General features: G+C 40.0%; 1 protein-coding gene across 2 annotated transcripts in view; it reads left to right on the top strand.

Annotated features, from left to right (window-relative positions):
- Positions 1-14,256: 14,256 nt before the first annotated feature.
- sh3pxd2b (SH3 and PX domains 2B) overlaps positions 14,257-25,484 on the top strand; it is a 39,961-nt gene continuing 28,733 nt past the window's right edge. For both annotated transcript variants that reach the window (XM_083926922.1, XM_083926921.1), the window contains exons 1-2: positions 14,257-14,602; positions 17,745-17,825. In XM_083926922.1, the coding sequence (XP_083783048.1) occupies positions 14,531-14,602; positions 17,745-17,825 (153 nt within the window). In that variant the 5' untranslated portion in view covers positions 14,257-14,530. The remainder of the gene's footprint in view (positions 14,603-17,744; positions 17,826-25,484) is intronic.

The following is a 25,484-nucleotide window of genomic DNA, read 5'->3' as shown; positions in this document are numbered from 1 at the left end:
ATCTGAGATTGATTTTCGTACTTAAGGCGACTGCTAGTCACAAATGCGGCAGTCTCGCGGTATTCGACAATTGCAGTCAACACCTTTAGTTTCTTTTTTTCTAATCAAGCAACCGTGAAAGTACCGCTCCTCTCACTGACCAGCGTAGGTGATAATCTCTAATAACCATTGCCTTTTCCATCCAGTTAACTGCACCTCTAGCCAGCTGCTTCCAGCACCTGACAGTAATTCCAACAGCTAAAACAACCCTTCCCCACCACCATAAGAGCTCATAACAGGGCATCAACACCAGATTGAGTCTACACCATTAGTTTTTATTGGTCTGTAAACTAGTCACATTTCATGCCTACGCTAAAGAGAATGTTCACAACTTTACAAGTATATCTTCTAAAAAGGTTCAAAATCTGTATGTACATTTAAAGTTAGTGGTTGCTGTATTTGTTCTTCCCCCAAAAGCAATAAACCATAATCAGTCATAATATGTGCACCTGAAGCTGATTTGAGGCTAGATTAGAATAAGCTTATCTCCTAGTATGAAAATCTTCTTGTGGTATTCATATCCATAGTACAGAATCCCTAAATGGCAAGTGAGGGAAAAACCTAATTTGCTGGTTCATTTTCTATGTCTGATCTAAATCTGTATCTCTCCTATTCTTATGACTTAAAATCAGGATAGCTTTTCTGAGAACAAAAAAACTTGATTCCTGCAAACTTAATCCATTTTTGTATTCATTTATTTATTAATGTTGAGCAAAATGGTGGCAGTTAGAATTGCTGACCATTAATAAATTACCATTAAGCTTTTTTCCCTACATGCCATCTCTCGTGCACATTTTGTTTTTATCTCTCTGCCGATCTCTTTCTGTGCTTCTATCCAGTTAGATACTGTTTGAATGATCACATTCCCTGGCATGAGAGTGCTATGTAATTAACCTAAGATATTCCTGCTGTTGCAACGTGCCACCTGCCTGCCTCAGCGGCCTCCTCTGGTGGATTATTACTGCCACCTTTTGGCTAAACAAAAACCTGTGTATCCCTGGTCAGAGAAATCTGAAGTTTTCACCCCCAAGATTCCAGAGATGACAGATTACTGTCTGGTCAACTTTTCGACAGGTGACAATGAAAAAATATCCATATGTGTTGTGCATTAATTCTGAGGTGCTTAAGGAAGAGGAACATCTGATGGGGTCCTTCTGAACTGTAAACAACAAAGGGAAAGCTCAGGGTTGTAAAAATGACAAAAAATGAACACAGCTCAGGTTTTTTGTCTATTCAGCTCTGTATTAATAGAATTAAAAAGTCCATTTAATGATTGACTTATTTAAGCTGCAAAAGTGGAGATTCATTAACTTTTACATAAGCTCTTCAAATTATTCATTTGAATATATATATTTTTCATTTAAAAAAACAAATAGATACATTGGTTTGACGGCTCACACTGGTTCTCCATTTACTTATGCTGCATGGCAAGATATTGCTGGAGAAACTCCAACTACCAGCAATGAACTGATCCTACTAATAAGCATCACCCGAATAGGCAAAACTCTCATAGTAAGAGAGAAAAAAGCTTAGTGCTCAGTTATTGCTTCACCCAGCACTATGCTTTTTCTGTTTCCCGCACTTCTTCCACTCTTTTTCTCTTCGTTTTATTGGCTGCTGGAAAGACAACTCCTCAAGTCACAGTAGACAAGGCAAACAGAGTAAACCAGAGCCTCTTTAGGGAAGTTTGAAAGTTTACCTCTTTGCAGCAGTGGAAGACTTTTTTTGCTGTAGTGGTCAACTGTGGAGTCATTCATTTGAATCCCCTTCAATTATATGGGGCCATAAACTGATATTCATTCTTTGACTATTCTTATTTCCCTGATACACTTTCTCACATCTCTGCAGCAGAGTATTATCCCAGCAGGGGATTCATTATAGTATTCAGTTAAAGAATATTCATGCCTGTGAAAAGCTTTATCGTGTGTCTTTGTAGACAATACTTTTTTTCACTTCCTGGTAGGCAGGTGTATTAGTATCAATTTCTCTCCCATTATGTGTGTAGTAGGTGCTTGCGAATGCTAATTATACATTGAAGCTACATAGAAGGAGTTTTATCTTTGAAGCGTAATGTAAAAACACTGTAATTATAGATAATGTGGGTGTAATTAGGTACTTCTTAATGAACAGACCTTAAATGAGATGTTGCTGGGATGAGAGCAGGAGTTCGATAGGACTGAGATACCTTTTAAGCTTACCTCTAATGTATTGTCCTCACTTACAGAGGTCTCTTTTTGCTACTTGAGCTTGCAACAACAATCTTTGATGTGAAAATTGGGGGCTTTTGTGTTGTTTACTTATCAATGCAACATCACAGTGCAGGCTAATTGATCCAGTAGCTGATGTGTCTGTGAATTTTTTCCCACATTTAACACCTGGGATGAGCTTTGTGATGAACAGAATTGGTCTCATTTCACTTTCTGCAGATAAATCCCGAACATTTCCAACATTATTTTGCACTCTTGTGGCTGAAATGTGTGAGGCTTTTCTGGTACATGTCCTGCATGGTTATATCCAGGCTTAGAAAAATAAATGTGTGAATCTTCAGTTTAGAAAGTCTCCATGAAAGGAGGCGACCTGAATCAATCGCTTATAAGAAAACTTCTAAGAAAGCAGTAAGAAAGATCTGTCTTTCTTTGCCCCCCAGCGGGGATCAGATGTGCTAGCGAGGATGACACGGCTGACTGCCATGTTCTTCAGCAGTGACTTCGCTCTCTCTTAATTCATTTATTCCCCTGCTCCACCTCATTTTCCGCTGCGTACCTTTACCTTCTTCCTCATCAAAGCGAGGGGATGTGATTTAGCCAACATCCCCACTGTGTTTGATTCTCACTCTCCTCCGCACTGATCCATCAGTCATGAAACCGCGCTTTGATCAGAACACGATAATCCGTGACATGCGTGACATTCATTGTCTTGGCCTATCACGTTCACTGCTGTCATTGTGTCCACTAGTGCACAGTTCAAAGGCTTCAGCCCTTGAAGTTTGAGCTCTCATTCGCTCTCTCCAACAAACTAGTACCGCCACTGTAGGCTATTTGTTGTGTCATGGGCTCTATTAATTCTCTCTGAATTTAGGCAACATGGAGGAAATGAGAAAGGTTTAAGTATCAAAAGTAGCCATTTGTTTGATCATTAAAGATAGGATACACAGCAGTTAGAAGAGAAATAGACATTTTAGAGTCTTCCTCCTCTGTAGTTTTTATATCGTTCTTGTACATTTCGGAACCTAGTGTAGTTGATCTCAAGCTGTGTAAAATCCATTGGAGGATATCAGATTGAAGGCTTTGGAATAGCATTGCAACTGGTCTATCATTTGATGCTAGCCCATGCCTTTGAGGCTGGTGGGCCTTAAGATTCTAGTCACATTCTGCTTTGTGGTCTCTCTGCTTGTTGCTCAGGTCGGCTTTTAACTTGTACTGTAGCTTCATGGGAATCCACAGGAGAGATGAAGGACATGGATTGACATTTGTATATTTTAAAGGATATGCTCTGACTAAATGTTGTTGTTTTGCTCCCTGCAGACTTAGAGACAGAGACGTGTGACTAGACTTCAGTCCATCCACTAACGCCCTTTGAAAGCCCTCCCTTGGCAGACATGGAAATGCTTTTAGAAGTACACATTATTCAGACTTTGGTGCCCCCTGTCTGCTGCCACCAGCATCGCAGAGTTCATCCCCTGCCCTATGGTAACAATGTTTGTCTGCTCAAGCTGGCTATACCTCCTCCCCAAACCCCGCAAATATGTTTACAAATCGTCAGAGCCAAGTGGGTGTGACTGGGCTGAGAAACTAATTTATACCCGCTGAGCAGTTCCAATCCATCAACAGACCACACAAGCCTGTTTTTGTGAGATTTGCCTTTCACCTGAGCAACAGAAAGATTTGCACTAAAACTAAAATAAAAGTAAAAGTCCAGGTTATGCCTAGTAACCGCTCAGCTTGTAAAAGGGTGAACAATTGTTGAGTTCTTTGGATGTTCTGTCTGTCGACATTTCTCAGTTGCAGTGCTTTCACCTTCACAGTGGAAAGCCTTGTGTGTGCTTTTTCTTGACAGATGACAAGGGCCTGAATGTCATTTGATTCAGGCCTGGCAGTTTTCTGAAGGGAACAGGAGGTAGAGGGAGGGAGAGTCAGGAGAATTAGAATGTATTTCAGGTCTGAGGCAAGTGGTGCATTGCTGCAACTCGTATCTCAGGGAAGGAGGGAGTTTAAAGGGTGGCTATGGGAGGAGTTTTTTTCAGCAAACTGTTGCTAGGAAACACTTGTGGCATCTCTACTCCCTCTCGTTGAAATGCCAGAACTAACTAACAGAGAAGACAGAGGGAAATGTCAGTCCTATCCTCCCAAGAGTTTGAAGAATGTGCCGTGTGTTTCTATTTAAGTAGCCATGTTAATCAAAGGGTTTTCAGAGTCAACACATGCCTTTCCTCTGCCGGAGCCGAGTGTTTATGATGCAGGCTGACTGTATGGAGCTTCTATTGTTATATTCTTGTCTTGGATTGGCTGTCTTTCTCTCCTCATTTTTGTTTTAGGCCCTATTGTTCTGTCTTTCAAGTGTTTTTGCCTATTTTCTTACAACCTCATTTCCACCCCCTCCCCTCGGCTCCTTCATTCGCTCACTCACTCTTAGTTGAGCGCTATTACTCCATCTCTCATTATTCTCCCCCTATTCTCTGTCTTTGATTGGTCTCGCTCGCTCCCTAATGCCCTCTCTCCTTTTCAAATTCAAAGCCATATGGTCCATCAGTGTAATCCTCTGCCCAGATATTTGATTATCAAAGCTGTCTGGCTGCAAAAGGCTGAACTCTCCACTGGCCGCTATTGAAGCCATTCCCCGACACACAGTACATTGTAATTTAGAGAGCGTAACAGTCCTGAATTAGTATAAAAACATCTAAAATCTACAGTGACCTCATCTGCACCACAAAAGCAACTAAAAATCAAATACTCTGCACTTTATTAGCTGTGGTAAAGAGAAGCAATTTTATTTCTGATATTCATTTTTAAAAAGGAACAGAAGTAGGGGTGTTTTTGTTGCACATAAGGACTAACTTTTACAATACATGAATCATCTGTATGCTCATGCAAGTTAAGACTAGTTTGTTCTTTGCCAGATATTTTGTAAGTAAACATGCAGCATCTCTGAGAGAGAGACAGTCAGACAAGCACCCAACATTGTTTTACCATACACACACACACCCAACCAGAAGGATTGCCTTCACACAGTTTCCCTCAAGCTTTGAACTGGATTATCATCCATGTAACCTTGCAGAAATCTGATTTGCTGTATTTAGCTTTCACCGCATACTGCACCAAGCAGATTTGTAAATACCCTACATCCATGTGCTTTACTGCATTCATCCATGTACCTACTTCGCACATTTCCACTGGGAGGGGATAAAATTCATACCATTGATTAGCTTCCATTGCATCGTGTGAGGCCTTAAAGCTAATTATCTCATAATAGATGCCAGGCTCGTGCATGGGGGAGTAATGATTTCTTTTGTCTCGTTAAGGGGGAGAAGCCAGGATTTGACAGCGTGAGGGCACACAGCGGTGATATTTGACACAACAGTCCTATGTCAGCTGACTGCACTGCACATACTAATTGGTTTATATGGAAGGGTGCCATGAAAAGAATCCCCATCTTTACTGTGCAGTTGTTGCACCCCGAAGTGAAATTCTAAGATATAAACTATTAAATAACGCCTTATTGGACCTTCTGGACTGGCACAAAGAATGATACTACATTTGTTTATTGTAGCTTTGTGGCAGCTGACACTGTACTTACTGCCTGACACACATGCGGACATAATCCAGACAGTGATAACATTTCTCACCACAATATAATTTGGAAAACAAATATATTAACACAATTTCTAGACAGGGTGCAATATAATAACTTGAAAAACTGTAATAAAATCACCCTCTCAGTGAGATGAACATTATGATAAACCTTATAATCCCCTACTAATATTATAAACATTGCACTATAGCATTACAAGTTGCAATACAGTTTGTGTTATCATTTAATGTCTAACAAATACATAATTATCTTGACTCAAAAATGTACGACTGAGACTTACTGAAGCATGCCAATTACTTGTATAATATGTCACATGAGGCTATAATAGCGTGTGATCATTGATTTTGTGAAAAAACACAGCAAATGAAAGATAAGATTAAAATGAAATGACACAAATGCTGTTACTCAGTTGGTAATAACTTATTTCAGTTGGATATTTGTTCAAAACTTACTTCCAACTGTGTTTTCTCAGAGGCCAATAACTAACCCTGTATAACTTTCAGTATAGCGACAAATAGGTCAATACAGTCAGCCTTTTCCAGCAAGTATATGAGTGTGTTTCCTAAAGGCCAATATCAATATTGACAGTAGGGGAACGTCCTGTGGCTCAGGGCCTACAGCTTCACACAGCGGGCTGGTTTTCCAACAGTCCCTGCTTTGTGTTTCTACCCAGTGTGCCGGCTACCACGCTACAACTTCTCTCTGACTCTTGTACGTACAGTTCAATTTTCTCTCACTAGAAAATCTGAGCAATATTCAGTCAGAAAAAGGTATTTGGTCTGATTTGAGACAGATTTACTTCTGTATAAATTGAGTCAGTGTGAAAGAAGATTTGGTTGAAATGTGCATGTATAATTATCCTTTATATGCATATTAGCCTGCTGCTTAATATGAGAATGACACCTATGGGACACTTACTTGCCTAGACGGACTGTATTACTCTGCAGATTTTGGAGGTCTGACCTGATGCTGAGAATGCTGTTGAGGATCTGTGTCATTGCAGCTCTGCTAGTATGCTGTAAGTAGCCAATGTATGCAAAATGTGCATTATAAAAGTTCTAACATGCATTATAACATATATAGTCTGGTGTATTTATGTAAAGTAACTGTATTAAATTGATCACACAAACAAAAAGAGGCATACACAGGCACAAACTTATATGGGTAAGTACCCATGCACAGCAATTTGCCATCCCAGTGTTCACTAATAAGATTCCTATTACAAGAAACAATAAATGGTGTATGAATATCTGCCTGTCCCTAGAGATTACCATGAACTGAACCCCATTAGGAGACTGTAAACTCTTGTAAACATAAACCTCGGGGGGGAGTGACTGTGTGTTGGCTCAAATGTATGAGACATTTAAAGCATGATTGAATTCGTAATGCAACATTACATAATTCCATCTGAATGCAAAGCCTAAGGCACACTCTGACTCAGAAAGACTGTTAAGTGACATGAACAGGAGACGGCCATCTTGTTGCATAGATAAAAATGATTCATATCACATGGTAAACACTGCTCTGATACTGACTGAATACCTTATATGTCCTTAATAATGTGCATGTATTGGCAATTCATACATTGCTGTATAATTTTTGGCAAATTTTCTGGTCAAATCAGTAAGATGTCCCAGTAATAAAAATACAAATTATACTAATTAAGTAGTACACATAACAGTAGTGTGTTTCCTGGCAATAAAACTGACTGCACACAATATCATTAGAAAGAAGTTGTGATTGAACATTTCAGCACATGGTTAGAGCAGAGTGAAACTGGTTTGAATTCAGTTAATGTGCCTCAAAATGCCCTATCAACCATGCCAAACACCCTAGAAACCATTTAGCCAAACTTTGCCAAACAATCAGACCACCAAATTTGCCACATTGCAGAAACTATTGACACCCTAACAACCTACCCAAAAAGGAATACTTTAATAGTATAGCACCCCAGCAGCCCCATAATATAGCAACCACCTAGTAATGCACTAACAACCATTTAGCACAAAAACACCTGCAAAATCCTGTCCCAAGCTCAAGCAACAGGCACACTCACATTTTTGTCACATTTTTTTTCCATGTCTTTAGTTCGCATTCTGAGGAAAATTGGTTTTCTATGCCACAGCCAGCTATCATTCCCCACTGCCTGTCTCTCAGTCATTAAGGCCTTCTAGTGATAAGCAGCTTCTTTCAATCACTGCGCCCAGCATGTCTCCCTGTGCCAGGGCAGTGTGATTGAAATATTTTCTGTGCCTCTGAGGTTAATAGAGTTAATGAAGATCAAAGACTCATGTCTGGGCAGGATAATTAGTATACTGTCAGAATGAAAGCACACTATGAATAACTGAACTATGTCTGTCTATATGGACAAGTAACACAGTTCTCAACAAGCCTGCCCAAATGGTGAGCTAAGACGTAGCCAGAGACTTTGTTAAAATGTAGAAAAATAAGAGTTTATGAATAACCACCTCTAACAAGCAGTATTGTATTTCACATAGATAATCAAAAGCAAGTTCTGTGGAGTCATTAACGTTTTTTCCATGGACATCCATTGTTAAAGTCTAGACGGTGTGCTTTTAGACTTTTTTTTATTATCACAAGGTTTTTATGCCATTTTAAAACAATCAGTAGTTAGGAAGTTTGATGTAGTCCTTATCCAAGAATATTTTTTTAAAACTCTCATGAGGTCCTTCCTCTTTAAATCTCTGAATGCCTTTCTTCTCTCCTTAAGATGTTATGTTAAGTTGTGCGTTAGAACATGAAAAGAGAAAAGTCGAAGAATTCCGAAGCCCTGACAAGAGCGCTGACATCGGTAACATCGTAATGAAGAGAAATTACACAACAACAAATGGAGGGAGACCTAAGGATGCGGCTCTGAGGAAGAAAGTCAAGAAAACGGGAAGTAAGAGAGTTTCCATGGGACCAAGAAGTGACATCAGCTGCACCAGACTGGGAGGCATCTGCCAGCCTAACCTATACATCTGCCTAGGCAGATACGTGAAAGACAAGTGTTCAGGGGCCAAGATGCGGCAGTGTTGTATGCCAGGTATAGTGAGTTAAACAGGAATGCAAACACCTACCTACACATATGCATGTATTACAAACTGGCTTACTAGGTGAGGAATGGCCTACTTCAGACACTTCTTTTTTACAGACAGTCCCACAAACACACTGCTGTTTTTTGCTAAGTAGGGATTAAAGGGCTCTGTACCATCCTTTCCTGTCTGAGTCAAGAAGATGTGTTGTAGTAGGCGTGAGGCTGTATCAGTATCTGACACACCGCTGATACAAAAGACATCAATAAATCACATCTGAATAGTGCTGTAATTAGCCTTAATTCCACATGAATAGAACATGAGGTGACTCAGTGGATGTTCAAATATTTATTTTCAAACATATATTTTATACTTGGCCTTTTGGAATAAAATGCAGAAATCTTTAAACATGGTGTATTTTGGGAAGAAAAGTGTTGAGACTAACATTACTTTTTATACCTGTCTCTGTAGCTGCAGCCTGGAGTGTCCTTTGTGCTGGTCACCACAACAACAGAGTGAGGGCATGTGATGCGTATGGCTGTGGAGCTTTCAACTCCAACAGGTGATTCTTCCTGATCTGATTTTGAAGCCTCCGAAAATTACCCATGCTGCAACACGAGAGCTTCTAAATGCATATGAGTTGATAATACTGCATTTCCGGTGTTGCATATCGTCTCTTCAAATGTCTTGCTGTGTGATCAACCTGGTTAAGAGGAAGACATCGCAGCTCCACATCACAGAGAAAACAGTTTGAGAATTATCACATTAGTAATCATTTAAGGGGTGCTGTCATTTCATTGGATGGAAGACCAAAGTCGTACAGGTGATCACTCCAGCTGTCTCTGGGTGTAGGACTGGGCAGACATCCATAGAAAGAACATTAGAATTTATATCCTTGAAATATGTCTTGAAACGGGTCATTCCAATATTTTCTGTCGCTCCTCTTACAGAGATAATGTCCTACATAAAGCAGTAGACCTGGTGTGTGATGACTATGGTATTGTCCACGCTCCGTTCTCAGGCTCTCTGGCGGGTCCAGTCAGTCGCAAAGAGCCTGCTGGGAATCTGTTTGATGGGGTCAAACTTCGCAATGATGGTAAGGTGGTCAAGATGTCAGTAAAGTGCTTGAAAGTGAATGCAGCAAGTGAGAGAAACTTCTTGAGATTATTAATCTCCATTTCAAATTATAAGTGTCAGCCTTTTAGACTGTTCAAATCTATATAAAATATAATATCAATCAGCATGTTAGTGTAAGTTTCAACTTAATAAGGTTAGGACTATTTAGGACTGTGTAATAAATCAAGTCTACAGCCATGCATCACTGTACTGTAAAAAAAAAAAAAAAATGTAGATATGTAGATCTCTTGTAAAGTCAAGAGATCTACATATCAAACTGCATGGAAATCAATCTAATAGTTGTTGAGATGTTTCAGTCGTGACCAAAGTGGTCGGCCAAATACCTGACTGACCGATAGTGCCATCCCTTGAACCACGTTACTTCAAATCGCTGGGCACATCAGCTCTATTTTGTGGAGTCTAGAAGTAATGAGCCGTTTTCTCATATGAGTCCTGCATGCAGGATTGTTCACCCGATGAACCAGACTAGACAGGGGTGGTGCCTGGATGCAGCCGGCAGGATGCACGACTTGATGGGTGCAGTCACACAGCCAGTTCATTATTTGGTTATAAATAACTGAGCCTCTTGCTGTGCCTTTAATTTGTCTGATGATTTTGGCATTGGTCCTTAGTGGCAGAAGTTCCTGAAACGTGTCGCCCCGTCAGTCTTCATGTAAATAACCCTTTGTCTTCACCCTCGGAGGGATACACAAGCTGCATGATAGGAACATCATCAACACATCCACTCGCTCCTTGTGAATTGTCTGCACAATGAGCAGCTCTGTTGACACCTGGGCTTAATCACAGACTAGATAACTATAGGTCTGCAGAGCTTTTGTGAAAGGGGCTATGGATATTTGCTACAACAGAAAATAATGAAAAACAGGTTTTATTAAGCCACTGTAACCTTGTATTGTTACTTCTTCAAGTAAATTCCTGTAATCTATAGTATGGGGCCATGGCTAGGGCAAAGGTGGTGTGAGGTTGTTATGGTGGCGGCGTTGGGGAGGGGGGGATGAAAAGAAGGAGTGAATTACAGGGATTATCCAAGGTTTTGGAGAGGGGGGTTAAGACTCCATTAAACTCTTGGTTGCCTCTAACACCAGGACCCAGCTGCACATGAAACCCCATCAAAGGCTGTTTATGAGTAATGACCCCACCAAGGGCCATTATTACGGAACAAAGCAGTGCATGAGCGTTTGCGTGTTTGTGTCGATGGAGCGTGGCAGAAGAGCACACACATCCCAATTTACAGTATATTTGTGTCTGTGTGTAGGTGAGTGAGTGTATTTTGAGTGCATCCTGAGTGACGAGTAAACATCATTAGTCCTCATTCTGCCCCTACCCCTAGTTGGACTGTATTATCAGAAGAGCACATGTACTGTCAGCTCCTTTCATCTCAGGGTAAAGCACAGACATGATTAGACATCACAGAGACACATTACCTCGCCATGATACCCACATTAATGCTGAGACACTGATCATTAGGAGCCTGTAGGATTTAATGATGGTGTTGAGTTGTAGACCTACTTTTAGGTTGTTTGTTTCTAAGTTGGCAGCTTGCTTGTTTTTGTCAGCAGAATGGGGAAAGGGAGATGGTAAGAATTGATCCTAAGGTGATCCAATTGAAATTGTAACATAGCAATTATAAGACAGCTACCTCCACATTTTGTATTTGTTGGGTGGCGTTTCATCAACACAGGTTATATTATACAAATTGTATACAGTGCATTTAGAGGTATTAACTAGGTATTGGGTATTAATAATATTGCCCAAGGTGAGGGGGTGCTAAAGTTGAAACGCCTTTGCTTTTCTCCAACAATTAGTATAATCATTTTGATTTATTGATCCGCCATTGGTCCTTTTTTACACACCAATTCCCTTGTGGTGTAGAAACAGCCTTCTGCTAAAATGTTCTTTCAACTAATTCGTCACACATTTAGCTAAAGTGATGTAAATAACCTGACTTCACATGTGAAGATTAGCAAAAAAATATTCTTAGTTGTGTCATTAAGCTGCCAATCTTTACATTAGCACCGTCTCTTTCTATCATAAAAAAGTCATTGATATCCTGAAATTGAAGAACGTGGGTATGCAAATAAAAAAACAATATTTCAACAGGTCCAAGCAAGAGATAATAAGGCATTAATATACACACAACTGTTTTTGTTTCTGTCTTATCCAGTGCACTGTGTGAAGATCTTCAATATCCGTCCTTACCGTCACATGGGCCCAGTGGCTCAGGGAGAGGCCTTGGGGTATCTGTTGCCATTGCAAGAACACTTCTCTGGCATCACATCACACCTGGAGCTGCAAATGTGTGATGGCTCTGACCCTTCACCTTTCATATGACCTCTAACCCCTCATTAGGCGACTGAGTCTTTAGCTTTAAGACATTTCATGATCTTGCAGGTATAATCCCTGATGCCTAAAGACAATTATGGCACCTTATAATTGTTCCAAGTTAGTAGTTTCTGTTACCTGAAAATTAGCTTTTTTGTAAACTCAACAGTTCTTTTATATGACATTTAAACATATTTTTGTTAGATATTTTGCTGATATAAATTGAGCTCTGTGTCATGGCAATGTGAGCAGTGAGTGAATATGAACGGTGTTTGGCTTCACTCTGTGACTAAGGCACACAGAGCATCAGAGGTCCACCAAGAGTCCATCGATCTGCCATGGAGGGAAGCCAAACACCGTTCATCTGCACACACTGCCCATGTTGCCATGTGACTGATGCGCATTGATCTCCATTTTTATACTATTGTTATTATTAGCATTCTTTCCACTGAATGTCATGTTTATTTTTATAAAGTTCACTGGAGACGCAACATGTACCCTGTTGATTTCTTTATATTGCAATGATGCAATACATTCTAACTTTCATATCTGCTTTTGATTTAAAACAGTTTATATTTCCAATAACCCAGTGTGAAGTAAAATGCAGGATGTGACAAGCTTAAATTTGATATAATGTCATGACTCAATACTTAATACATATAACTTCCTACGGCAATTCTGAGTCCTGACATTTTCACCATAATGCAGCCATCGTTATATATCAATCTGCTGTATTTCCAAAGCAAGGGCTGTGCTTAACTGCAGATAGGGGAATTGCCACATATACAACATTAATGTAATGAGTACAACTCACCAAAAGATGGAGCTGTTTTGCAACTAAACTGTCATTCAAATCTCAAACCTGGTCTTTGTGATATTAATAGGGACGGGAAAAAATCACAGCTTTCTACTTACAAAGCACTTTTCTGGAACAAAATTACCAAATTTCCATCTCATCACAGCTTTCATCTTCGACATTGACCACATACACACATGATGATATCATGTGTTGTAGTGAGTCAAGCTCAACAGTTCCTTCCTTACACCCCAACTATTTGGAGCATGTTTAAAAGCAGATCATGTTGCCGTCAAAATGCACAAGAAATGAGTGCAAAAGTGTCACATGGACACGATTTGCTATAGTTCCCATAATTACCTATTACACATTTTTGTAAAATTATCATTACAACTTTGAACATACCTGTAGGCCCAAATTGACCAATAGAAGGTGCAACAAGCAAGCCAATATATCAGTTCCTACACTTCTATCAGTCAGTCAAACCAAACTTGACTCAAAATGTTCTGTTTGATATTAATATGTTTATGGAATTTTACTTTCATGTAATGTATCAAAGTGATTCAATTGTAAAAACAAAATGAATTGCTACACTAGGTAACTGACAAACAAAAATGCTTTGCTCTCAAAGAATACAATAGATGCCATATGTGTTTAGTGTAGCTACAGAGTAGACATAAATAAATAATAGTAAAATTAGTCCTCAGTAGGCCTAATAGAGATATCATGACAGTATAGGGTAAGAAGAGTGCAACATATCTGCTTAAGTGCCTTTGAGCATGATGCTGCGTTTGGGTGCTGCCTCTAAGATTCGTAATGATGATGTCCTCTCCAGTAGGCCCAAGTTTCACTGTCCTCTCCCCTTTTTTAATCTATACAGTTTGTGGATTATATACATTAAGAATGTTTGATACATGTGGATCATAATGTTCACACCCAGTAACGTTGATACAGCTTTAAGTGCATGCAATGAACCCGTGGCAGAGTGATCCTGCAGCTCTGTGGTCTGCTCTGACGCTTGAGGGTTGGTCCGTGGAGCATATTGAAGCGCCCCGGTTGCTGAAATGGGAGTGGGCGAGCTGGGATAGGCTGGGAGTTTGGTTGGAGCCGTCTGCGGGATGGGACAAGGCACAAGAAGGGGGGGGAAACAAAGACCCGACAGACTATTAACTTCTGGCTTCTGAAGCGGCTGAATGCTGGACAGGAAATTTGACGTAGGCAAGCATTAGGGAAAAACAGCATTTGTTGCATTCAGGGGGTCGCGGATCTGAGCGGCGCGGATGACAAAGAAGCGTCGCCGTGTAAACTTTCTCAAGCGGGTTCGATCGCTCGTAAAAAACCCACCCGGGGATCCTGTTTTGTTTTTAACGGAGGCGTAAAAGAAGAGGACATCATGCCACGGCGCACCGTGCAAGAAGTAACAGTGCAAGACGTCCAGAAACGGAGAAATCCCAACAAACACTACGTAAGGCTGATTTCATTATGACAACAACAACAACAACGCCGCTTTGCTGCTTTAAGTGAGCAACAGTTCGAGGGTATTTTGCAGCTCTTCCTCTTTTCCTGCCGGGTAAAGTAAAAACAAAGAGAGTGTCAAATTACAGATTGCCAGACAAACCGAAATGAACTGTTCTTCGAACTCAGTTGACCAATCAGGCTTTTATAATGAAGACTGTAAGCAGTGAAGTCAGTGCAAAAAAAGATTTGTTAGATCACAGCAACCCGTACAGTGGAGAATAGACGGGCACTTAAGTGTGACAGCCTTAAAGAGTTAGTACTAAGTCTAATTCAAGTTTCTGACAGGTCTCTGAGTGTAGTGAATAATGTTGGATGGGTCAGTTATTTGGGTCTAAGATTTAGGCTTCTCAGCCACTTGTCTTTTACTCAGATTAATAACAGTCTGTTGTTGTGGGTAGCCAAATGCTGGGGACCTCTGACCCTCTTGTGATTCATACATACTATCAGCAATTCATCATCACATGTCACCTATATACAGTATGTGCATTCACATTGTACCAATTCCACCAGAGTCTGCAGTCTAACAAAAATAAGTTCAAGTGCTTCTCAAATGCCGGCTCCCAAGTGTGTGCCATCAGAAAACATTTTAATAGGCAAATCACTCCAGTCCACAAAACATCCAGACTAATCCCAATGAGTTCAAATTGAGCCTCCCAGCTTTGTCATGCACCAGGCTCTCCAATTTACTCATAAAACATTGCTACAGGCACTGGTGACCAGGAAGCATGACTCACAGAGTAAGGTCATCACATTGAACACACACGGCAATGTTTAAACAATGGAAGGACCGCAACATTACAACACAAGTCATGTGTTATTTGTAGTTTTATTACTCCGGTTTTTCATTAGAATACATTGCAGTTTTCATTTATGCCTGCTTAAGGGCTTAACAGGAATTAGACATGTCTACTTTTAGCCACTTTGTTGATAATTAGACTGAAATAGTTCTAGTTATGCAGTGTCAAGTTGATGGAGACGTAAACAGTGATAATATCCTTATCTTAGGTGATAATGCCATGATTATCTCATTACCAGTGTCTACAGTATAAGGAAAAGTATCTTGCCATTATAGGGGATCTGTTCCACTCCCATTACTGTGTAATTGGGGGCAGGAGACAAGTAGGGAGAGAAGAATCTGTGTGGATATTTCCCTGTTTCAACAATCAGTCGCTACTGACACTGCAAAGTTGTGTGGGAGATAAGAATGTGGAAAAGACAGACCCATTGCTCGCTGTTCTGCAGTTCTTAAACAATGATGCTTTCATCGTTCTGGGGGATGCATGTGGGCGAGCGTATCTGCAAAAGTGCACACAGTCCATTTAAAGTAACACATGCAGTATGACATCATATGATCTAGAGTGCCAGCAGTGAGAGCCAAGGCCTTAGCAGGTGTTTGTGTTAGTTCCGTGTACATGGTGTGTGTTTTTGTGTGCGTTTATGTGCATGCTTGTTTGCATATGTTGGTTTGCATCCATGTATGTGTGAAAATGATTCCTGGGTTGAAGGGCCAACAGACCATATACCACTGTGAGTGTTAGTGGTCAAGGACACGGAGTTCTTGAGGTCCCGTGTCTTCTCCATCTGTCTGTTTGCTCTGTGGTGCAGCCCATGTTGTTTTGTGCTTCTGGTGATCTCTCTGTATGCTGCTGGACACGCTAATCTTCCAGAACCCTGGAGGTGTGGTTAAATGTACAAAAAGCAGCTTAAAGTGCTTCTACTCACCAGAGTTGAACCTATCCTGTAGATAAAAAAAACCCTGGAAAATCACATTCTCAAGAGACCTACAGCTATAAAAGTATTTTATTGACAGTATTAATGTTTCATTGACCAGAGAAGTTATTGTAGCTAAAGTTATAGCCTTCCTTTCTTCCTCAGAGATATGGCCTCAGCCTCATCATGTGTTGTACTTGTAGACTGGAGAGTTACATTTTGTCTTAATTATTTTTATAGACTACCAAGGAACAACAGAAACATCTTTGTATATAATAATTTCCCCTCTTAGTTGTTAATGCCCTGGGAATAGCCACTATGCTAATATTATTGTAAAGGTGACCCATGACTCCATTGGTTTAAATATGTTTTATTAATTGAACATAGCCTTCCTTGCTGGTCTAAATAGCCAATGTTGTTGGTCCATCCATGGCCATATCTGACTTTAGTGCCCTGAAAGAGAGAGTAAGGCCAGAGAAGGTCTGGGAGTGGGGCCAATAGCATTCAGCCATACACAGCGAGTCACCAGGGAGTTTCCCCATCACCTCCCAGTCTCTACCCTTCTTCTTCTTTAGAGAACAAAATAAACTGTTAATGTTGCCTGTAGAGTTTAACGATTAAGCTAGATGAATTGTGCTGTTTTCTGTTGTTTTCAGGGACTTAAAGCAGCCACGATTGAGGGGACGGCCAAGTGTTCGAGAAACATTCCAACTGGTTGCTGCAGTTGTGGAAATTAAATATCACTAAGCAACATTGTAACTCACAATGGCAAACTGGCATTGCTCTGAACATTATTTATGCTACAATATGTGTTGTAAAATGGCCAGAGATCTTTTGACACATAATTTAAAGGACATTTAGTATCAGATAAGGAGTTTGCATTACTCAACAACATGAATAGATCCATTGTTTAGTTATAGTTTACCTACTAACACTTTCACCCTAAATACGTTTTGAGTGTGACGTTATTGAAGGCTTCACATACAACTGATGTTTCCATTGGTGCGTCTGCAATACCTGCCACAATAAAGAGCTTCAATATTTGAAAAACTGCATTGTCAAATCTGCTGCATCCATACAGGATAAGGACCTCCCTTTTTAGCAGGAAGTGATGCAAATGGACTGGGAATTGAAACAATGCGATGTCACTATTGTGTTCGTGTGAACTGATGACAGTGAGTGCTGCCCGATGCTGCCCAACAAACATGCTGTCTGCCTCGCCTCATGCTGTGCTCTCTAGGAGTCACAGCACTGCCAATTACTGGCACCATGAGTCAGGAGTGTTGCCCCAGGGGGGTTTGGATTGTCAAGTGGTTGACAATAATGGCTGTGTGTTAGTTTAAATGTTCCACTTATTTTTTTGTCTTTTGTTTTTCTAGGTTTACATCATCAAAGTGTCCTGGAGCGATGGCAGTACAGAAATCATTTACAGACGCTACAGCAAGTTCTTTGACCTCCAGGTGAGTCAGCGTGTTAGTGTGTGCATATGAAACTGTGTCTCGGTATGTGATCGTCTTTATAAACTGTGAATGTGTGTGCCGTTGCCTGTTTCAGGGGCCAAGGAGTTATTACTTTGCAGGAAGTGAATGAAAGGACTCTCCATACAACACTGTCCCCCTGTAGACCTAGAGCTTGTAGCCAAGCTCTCCTTGCTCCACCCATATGACACTAGTAATTATATTGTGCGAGAGGAGTCGGAAAATGTCCCATTGAAGTTAATAGAGGACATTGATGAATGCGAGGACCACACTGATGACCACAGAAATGTCTGAATCATTCTCGAACGTCATGCTGGCAACGTGTGTTGCACAAGGAGGGAATTTCATTAGTATCCTAGTTTCCCTTCCTCTTTCGAAGGTAATGGATCTAAGGCCCTCGACATGTCTGAGCTCAGAGAGCATGGACTCCAGGAAAGGCAAGCGCTTTTAATAAGCACATAGCCAATTTAGTCGAAGCATACTGTCAACCCCAATTTGATTAAATTCCTTTTAATTGATTAGGATGGTTAAAGCATGAGCAGTGGAATCCAGATTTATAATGCTTTACCAAGGGTTTTGTGAGGCTGCACATGTCATGTTAACCAGACAAATATAAACTATTTCACTACTTATTTCATAAGTTTGATTTAAGGCTTCAAGAGCTGCCAACACTCTTACTTTTAAATCAGCTCATATCATGGTTGTTTTTTAATCATAGCAGCTTCCTGTTGTTGAGGCCATGCCAAAGCAAAAGTCCATGTAGCTTTGAACAGTAATCTTTGTTGTGTAATGAACACAGATTGGCTAAAAACATTAGGCGCTGTTATCTGCTGCTTACTGATTAAAGGGCTATTAAGCAATCTATGGCCACTGTTGAACTATTGACAATCAGTAAGACCTGCAACAACAGTTGAAGAACTTGACTCCTCTTACCCGAGCACAGACACCTTCTCTCTTTTCATGATGATTTGTGTCAATATATACCCTTGTAATTAAAGTAACCTTTTCATAAAAAAGATGGCTAATCTAAATGGGTACTAGGAGACGTGTAGTAGAGAGCTTGTACCGTATTTAAGTTGTAGAAATGATTAAATGGTGTTACTTAGGGTTATATTTGTTTTTTTTTTTCTAGTACTATACACACATTAAAGGCACTCTACTGGAAATAGTGAAAAGAAGTGGTCATGGATTGCCTCCACATGACTCTCACACCAAAAGATGAGATAACAAAGGTTTTTTTCCAGCCATATGCACTCACATGCACACAGCCAGACTGTCTATCATAACAAACAACAGTGAAACTTGGATCTCAACACACACAGAGGAAGAGTGACTGAATTTTTGCTCAGGATGTGAACATATCACTCTATCTTTACATAGCAAATACTTGTTTGCTGGTAATATTAATATTAATCTGAATATTGAGAAAACTGCCTTTAAAGATTCTGGACTTTTGAACTGGAATTTAGGTTGGATGGGTGGTTTTACAACAAGTAGATCCAGCCAGGCAATCTGAATGGTCATTGACATTTACGCAGGACATGCTCAAATCAGCAAAACAGCACACCACGCTCATCACTGACCCTACATGTGAAGTTTGCGGATGTAGTACCTACATCTGTCTATTTTGTGTTTATATGTTTGGTATTTATTCAGCCTGGAATACCCCACACGCTCTACAGTGCAATGACATTAGCTCATGTTGGCTTCTCTGTTGCTTCTTTATTTTGAGAGTAAATTAACCCCACAATATGAATACATTTTGATTATATCTTTTTAGTCTGTTGGTAACTGTTGATAGCAATATAATATGCTATGGTCTGTAAGCATCACTGAAGTGCCAATAATGACGGTAAAGTACTCCCTTCCGTTGTACTTTGACTAGTGCAAATGAAAATGGCACTCATCACCGTGCATTGAATTTTTTTTTCAATGGCAGCGGTACAGATAAACAGGCTGCCACTCTGACCATCCTGCTATGTTGATTTGAATTGGAATGTCCGTTCTGCTCTCATTCTATATTATACTCTATGGCTGAACATCTGTTATTGGCTTCGGTAGCTATTCTTGGTTACATATAATTCTATTTTATGTTCTATTTATGTTTTTAAAATTGCAACTAAACTAAATGAAGCCTGATGACAGATTGGTAATTCAATAATTTGAATCACCCAGCCGTAGCACTGCTTTGCTTTTGATGTATTTGGCGCAAGAAGAAGGCTTTCTAAACTTTGTGAGTGGTGTGACTAAGTGAGAGGAGGAGATTGAGAAACCTTCATATACCAATGAGAGGGGAGTTTTCTTTCCAGTAAGGTCTGGAAAGTAATTTTTGAAAGCCAGAAATCTTAGCAGCGGATGGAGAGTTGCTGTATCATAAGGAATCAATAACTAACTCTCTCCTGTTGCCTCTTTAAAACATCCACCTATATTGATAATACACAGAGTTGTAACCAACAACATCATTACATATATTGCATCCATACTTCAGCATATTACCAGTACAAATGACTTGTTGCATTACGTTAGACCTGCAGTATAGGCTCATTGGCATTGAACCGGATGAGCATATGTGAGATATTTTCAGCAGGGGCATTCCCCGCTGGTGTTCACCCTGCAATGCCATGCAGCTGTGTCCTGTTGGTGACAGCCTGTGGGTGGGCTCTCACTGGTGAGGGAGATGTAGATAAACCCAGCTGGTGAGATTACAAGCCAATCTCTTATCTCCTGTTAGATTTGGCATTGATATATTATAAGATAGCTTAAGACTGTGTTATGTCTTACAGAGAAGTGCTGAGTTGGAATGCTCACAATCTCATCAGCTCCACTATCATGAAGGAATTATACATGTTTTATGTGCTAGAATTGTTTGTACAATTTTATTTGAAGTGTTTTAAATGATGTTATTATTTTAACATGTTCTTTTATCATTTTAACGTGTTACACTTATATGGATGAGGTACAAGGCGGTGGTTAGACATCATCAGATTTCATCCCAGGTGCCTGGCCAGGATAGTGACATAGAGCTGAGTCATTCAGTTCCTCTTGTTACCATTTCTTCATTTCCTGTCATCCGCTGTTGCTTTTTTCCCTCTTCCTGCCCTTTTCTGCTTTGGTCATCTCTCATGCTGTGGCTTGATGTTGCTTTTAATGCTTTTGATGCAGAAGGGGTGATATATGAACAGAGAAAAGATGCTACTGCAAAAAGTAATGACACATGAAGGTAACTGGACAGGAAGTGTTATTCACCACATCCCGGCAACACAGCTTGACTAAGCAGCTGACGCCTTAGTTCAACCAAGGAAACATGTTTTCTTTCTGTAATCATAGACCACAGACACGTTTATTGATTCAGTCTGACTTAAGGGAGTTTGTATTCTTCCAGATTTGTTTTTTTTTCTATAAACAGATCAAATCCTGACCAAGTCGGTTCCAGCAGCAGCAGACTATTCATGCTTACATGTATGCTTAGTTTTCTCTGTATATACTGATGCCTTGTATGTCTGATAGCTTTCACTTCCTGGGAACACCTGACCAGAAGTCAGATGCTCTTCTCACCCAAGATATTTGCCCAACTCCTTATCCACTGTTTTTCTGCAGCACCAGAACCTGAGTATCGATGAAATTTCTACACCAAAATAGGAGAATTATTGCCCTTACACACTTACAGACTGATCTGTTTCATAAGAAGGATGGAAAGTGCAGAGATTTTTTTGCCACGGGGTCATCAATTTTATTTCCATGTCCCTAACAACAGTTTCCATGCTGCACACGTGTCCACTCGACTTAACAAGTTTAGTTTTCCATCATTCCCAGTCGCTTTGGATACAGAATATACTTTTACTTCAATTTTGTAGGAAAAAATGCAATACATTGCCACTTTCTTATTCAGATTTTCACAGCTGTCAGATATCTTCCCTCTGCAGTAATCAAGTCACACAACTTTTTTTTTTGGGGGGGGGTCTGTTTTGTGCATTCCACCAAGCAGCAACAATGTGCTCATTTCCTTCTTGTCATTTTCAGAATAAAATGTGCTATAGCCTTAATTAGTGTAATTTTGTTCCTGATATACTAACCCTAAACATGTGTTTTTACTAAGGGTATGCTAAAAGATAGGCTCATGTCACTGAGGTTCTGTTAACAGTATTCCTGTTATGTATCTAAGCAGTGTGGACTGGATTAATGAAAGAAAACATCAACGGTCAAACTGAATCAGTTGGAAAATATTAAGGCGGTTCAAATCACTGAAATTGTCTTTGGTAGATTAAGATGAACTATTACTGAGGCTGTATTCAACATGATTCAGTTAATTTGATACAAAATACCAAACTTCCAAAGCAAAACAGCACCATAGAACTCTTTATTTTTAATGTTCTTATTTATATGTGTTTATTTATGACTGCTTGGGATGGAAGTGGCTTCTAAGCAGCATGTCCCAGACTCACAGAAAGCCAAGTGTGAAATCAGGCTCTCTTTTGTTTTTTTTCACCCTATGTATGGCTCTGCAACCATGTGCTGACTAGCCTTGATTGGGATTAGTCATAAGTTTTAGAAAAAAAGGCTTATCAAAAAGGTTATTGCCTGCGAGATGACAGGCACAAATGAACCCACTTGCTATTCCCATCACATGCATGACTCCACTTTCAGCAGCAAGAAACCAAACGGAAACATATTGATCCTCCATCTGCCTGTGCTATAAAGAAGCATACAAACTGAGATTGGGGAGTTGTGCTTCACATTTTGTAAAAGACTGGTGACCTGTCTCGGGTATAGCCTGCCACTTATCCAGGGCATGCAGGGATAGGCTTTAGAACCAGCAAACAAGAATAGAAAAAGTGGGTATTTAAAATCGATGGATGGATGGATGGAAAATATGCCTTAGCAGTGTGGGTGTGCTGGGACAGTAAGTGACACCAGAAAAACTGTGTCATATGCCTTCTGGGCAAGCACACTCTGATGAACGCTGGGTAAACAGTGCCATGTTGCTGTAACTCAGAGGTTAGAGGACAGCATATAAAAATCCCAAGTTACACTGGAGCCAACAAGCTCAAAGCTTCGACCAAATAACCGTTAACATATACTTTACAACAGTTTCTGATAGATGGCAGGGTTGGATGATACATTTTGTGAAAAAATAAAAATGTTCAATCATTTAATATTTCTGAATTAATGTGATTCATTGTTTATACTGAGGTCGCTATTAACATCCTAGCAAAAGATTAAGCAGAAGCAGACTGACATAGCAAATGATTTTTCTATTCTTTCAATCTAATTTAGATAAAATGTACTCCAATAAATATTTTATTCATATTACCCCTCCGTCCACTTTATATACTGAATAGTACTTGAGTGACATTGAGCCACAGTCTGACCCTTGGGTGCTTTTGTTAAGCTGACCTTCTACTGTGACCTCTCTAGAGGTTGATATGTAAAAAAGAGAACGACCCTGCAGGGACTAACTAAAAGTAAAGCACCAATACATTACATTTAATTTAGCTGATGCTTTTATCCAAAGCTACTTCCAATACACCCATGCACAGCACAGGGAGCAATTTTGGGGGTTCAGTGTCTTGCCCAAGGACACTTCAACATGTGGACTAGAGGAGCCGAAGGGGCCGGGGATCATACGGCTGATCTTTGGTGTGGGGAACACCCATTCTACCCCCTGAGCCACAGCCACATATCACATATCACCCACGAGTCTCCAGAAATTGGCCTTGCTGTTATTGTTTACTGTATGATAACATCAGCATATACAGCAATCTAAGCAAGTAGCATTAATCAAAGTAAGAAAACCAGTCAGTATTAAAACTGGGACAGGTCTTGAGGTCTTGCATATCTTGAAAATAATTAGATGTTTATTTTATCATTCATCCATCCTTACGGATACCATAGATGATGTGGTGTTTGTTTGTTCTCACTGCTTCATAAGTGGACTAACAGCTCAGTCCTCCACACATGTGGGGTGTTACGGTAACAGTATGGTTTTTTGTAAAGGGTTAAAAATGACCTCAAGCATGAATGTACAGTGGACTGAGTGGAAGAATAGGAGGACTACTGAGATGGGCATGTTGCAAAGAGAGCAGCTATTGTCCTCTGGCCTGTTACTGTCATTATGGAGTCTTGTGTGTCTCAGATCTTCTTTATTATGCCTTTATTTAAAAGCTGATAATGTGGTTAAAGCGGATATGGACAAATTGTAGCCCTTTGGAAGATGTCTCTGAATCAGCAAGAATTTGGTTAAATGCAATAACAGAGTGCAAAAGTTAAGAACATTGCTGGGCATATTAACAGACTAGTAATGCGATATGTTGACAATGAAAAGGTTTTTCCTTCTTCCTTACGTCCATGTACTTCATCTTGGACTGCCTGTTGGTCTCACTGTAGTCTTCACAGACCTCATAGCTCCACTAAGGCACAGTGTGATGTAAACAGATGTTTAATAGTTTATGTTCAAAGTGTATTCACTCTTTCCATTATTCCATTTCCCTGGCAGATGAAAACGTTGCTGTGTTGTCTTTATTATTTTTTGTGGGAAACCTAGATATCTTCCAGTCATTGTTTAGAATAATAGCAATATATCCTCTTTAGTCTTTGGTTGGTTGTGAGAATGGGCCCATGAGCCAGTGGTGCTGTCAAGTCACTTAGTTGTGAAAAAAGTGACATTGCACTTTAAGGTCTGCATTTAACTTTTGATACATTTTTGAATATTCGGACATAATTGGCATCATTATAACTATATAATACATATCCAGAACTAATGAGTTCAAAGACTGAAACTACTGTTTTTATAAGCTATTATTCAGTCAATTCAATTGCAGTAGGTCTAATGTGGCTCGTGTCTCCTTCTGAAATGAAATCAGCGGGATATGATTTACAATACTTCGAAATAGCCTTGGCAAGTCATGTGGAGCTAGACTGTGCACTACCTTGGCCTGTATCCTCCTGCCTGTAGAGCATGAATATTTGATGTTGGGCGCATGATGTAACTGGTATTTTGAAGAGACATCTTTACTCTCTCCAGATGCCTTTTCTTGTATGAGTGGCTCTGATTACAGAGTAGATGCAAGGTTTAGAGTAGACACAGAGACTGGGTGTGTCTGCACTCACAGTCAGACACATGGGAACAATTACAGTGTGTGGGGTACTGGCTCTTCTGTGTTTGTCTCCCTCTCTCTCTTTCTCTCTCTCTCGCTCTGTCTGTCTGCCTGCCTATCTCTTTGCTTATGCTGTCTCTCTTAAGTTGGTACTGTCACTGATGAAGCATCTGACTCTTAAGACAAGCAGTGTTGTGTGTTGAGTGCTCTTTTTTTGTTTTTTTCTGAATTCCTTCTTTCCTTCTGCTGTATCTTAATAAATAACAAGACTGAAGTGGACTGAGTCACCTCGTCTTGCCTTTGACAAAGAGGGTTCAGCGTACACTTTTCTCCCCTCTTTCTTTTCATTGTAACTTGTCTAACAGGGGACATTATTAACTTTATAGTACTGAGATTTAGCAGCCATAGCCAATAATAAGTATTGTGAGTGCAACCCTATTTGGCTTTATATTCAAGCCTTAATGCCTAGACTTGTCACGATTTTAAGACTGTCAATTTTAAAATCAAAATTCTATTACATGTTTGATTTTAACTTTTTTTTCAGCAC

The sequence above is a fragment of the Echiichthys vipera genome, assembly GCF_963691815.1.
Source record: "Echiichthys vipera genome assembly, chromosome: 14".
NCBI lineage: Eukaryota > Metazoa > Chordata > Actinopteri > Perciformes > Trachinidae > Echiichthys > Echiichthys vipera.
This window is presented reverse-complemented; position numbering and strand designations above follow the sequence as displayed.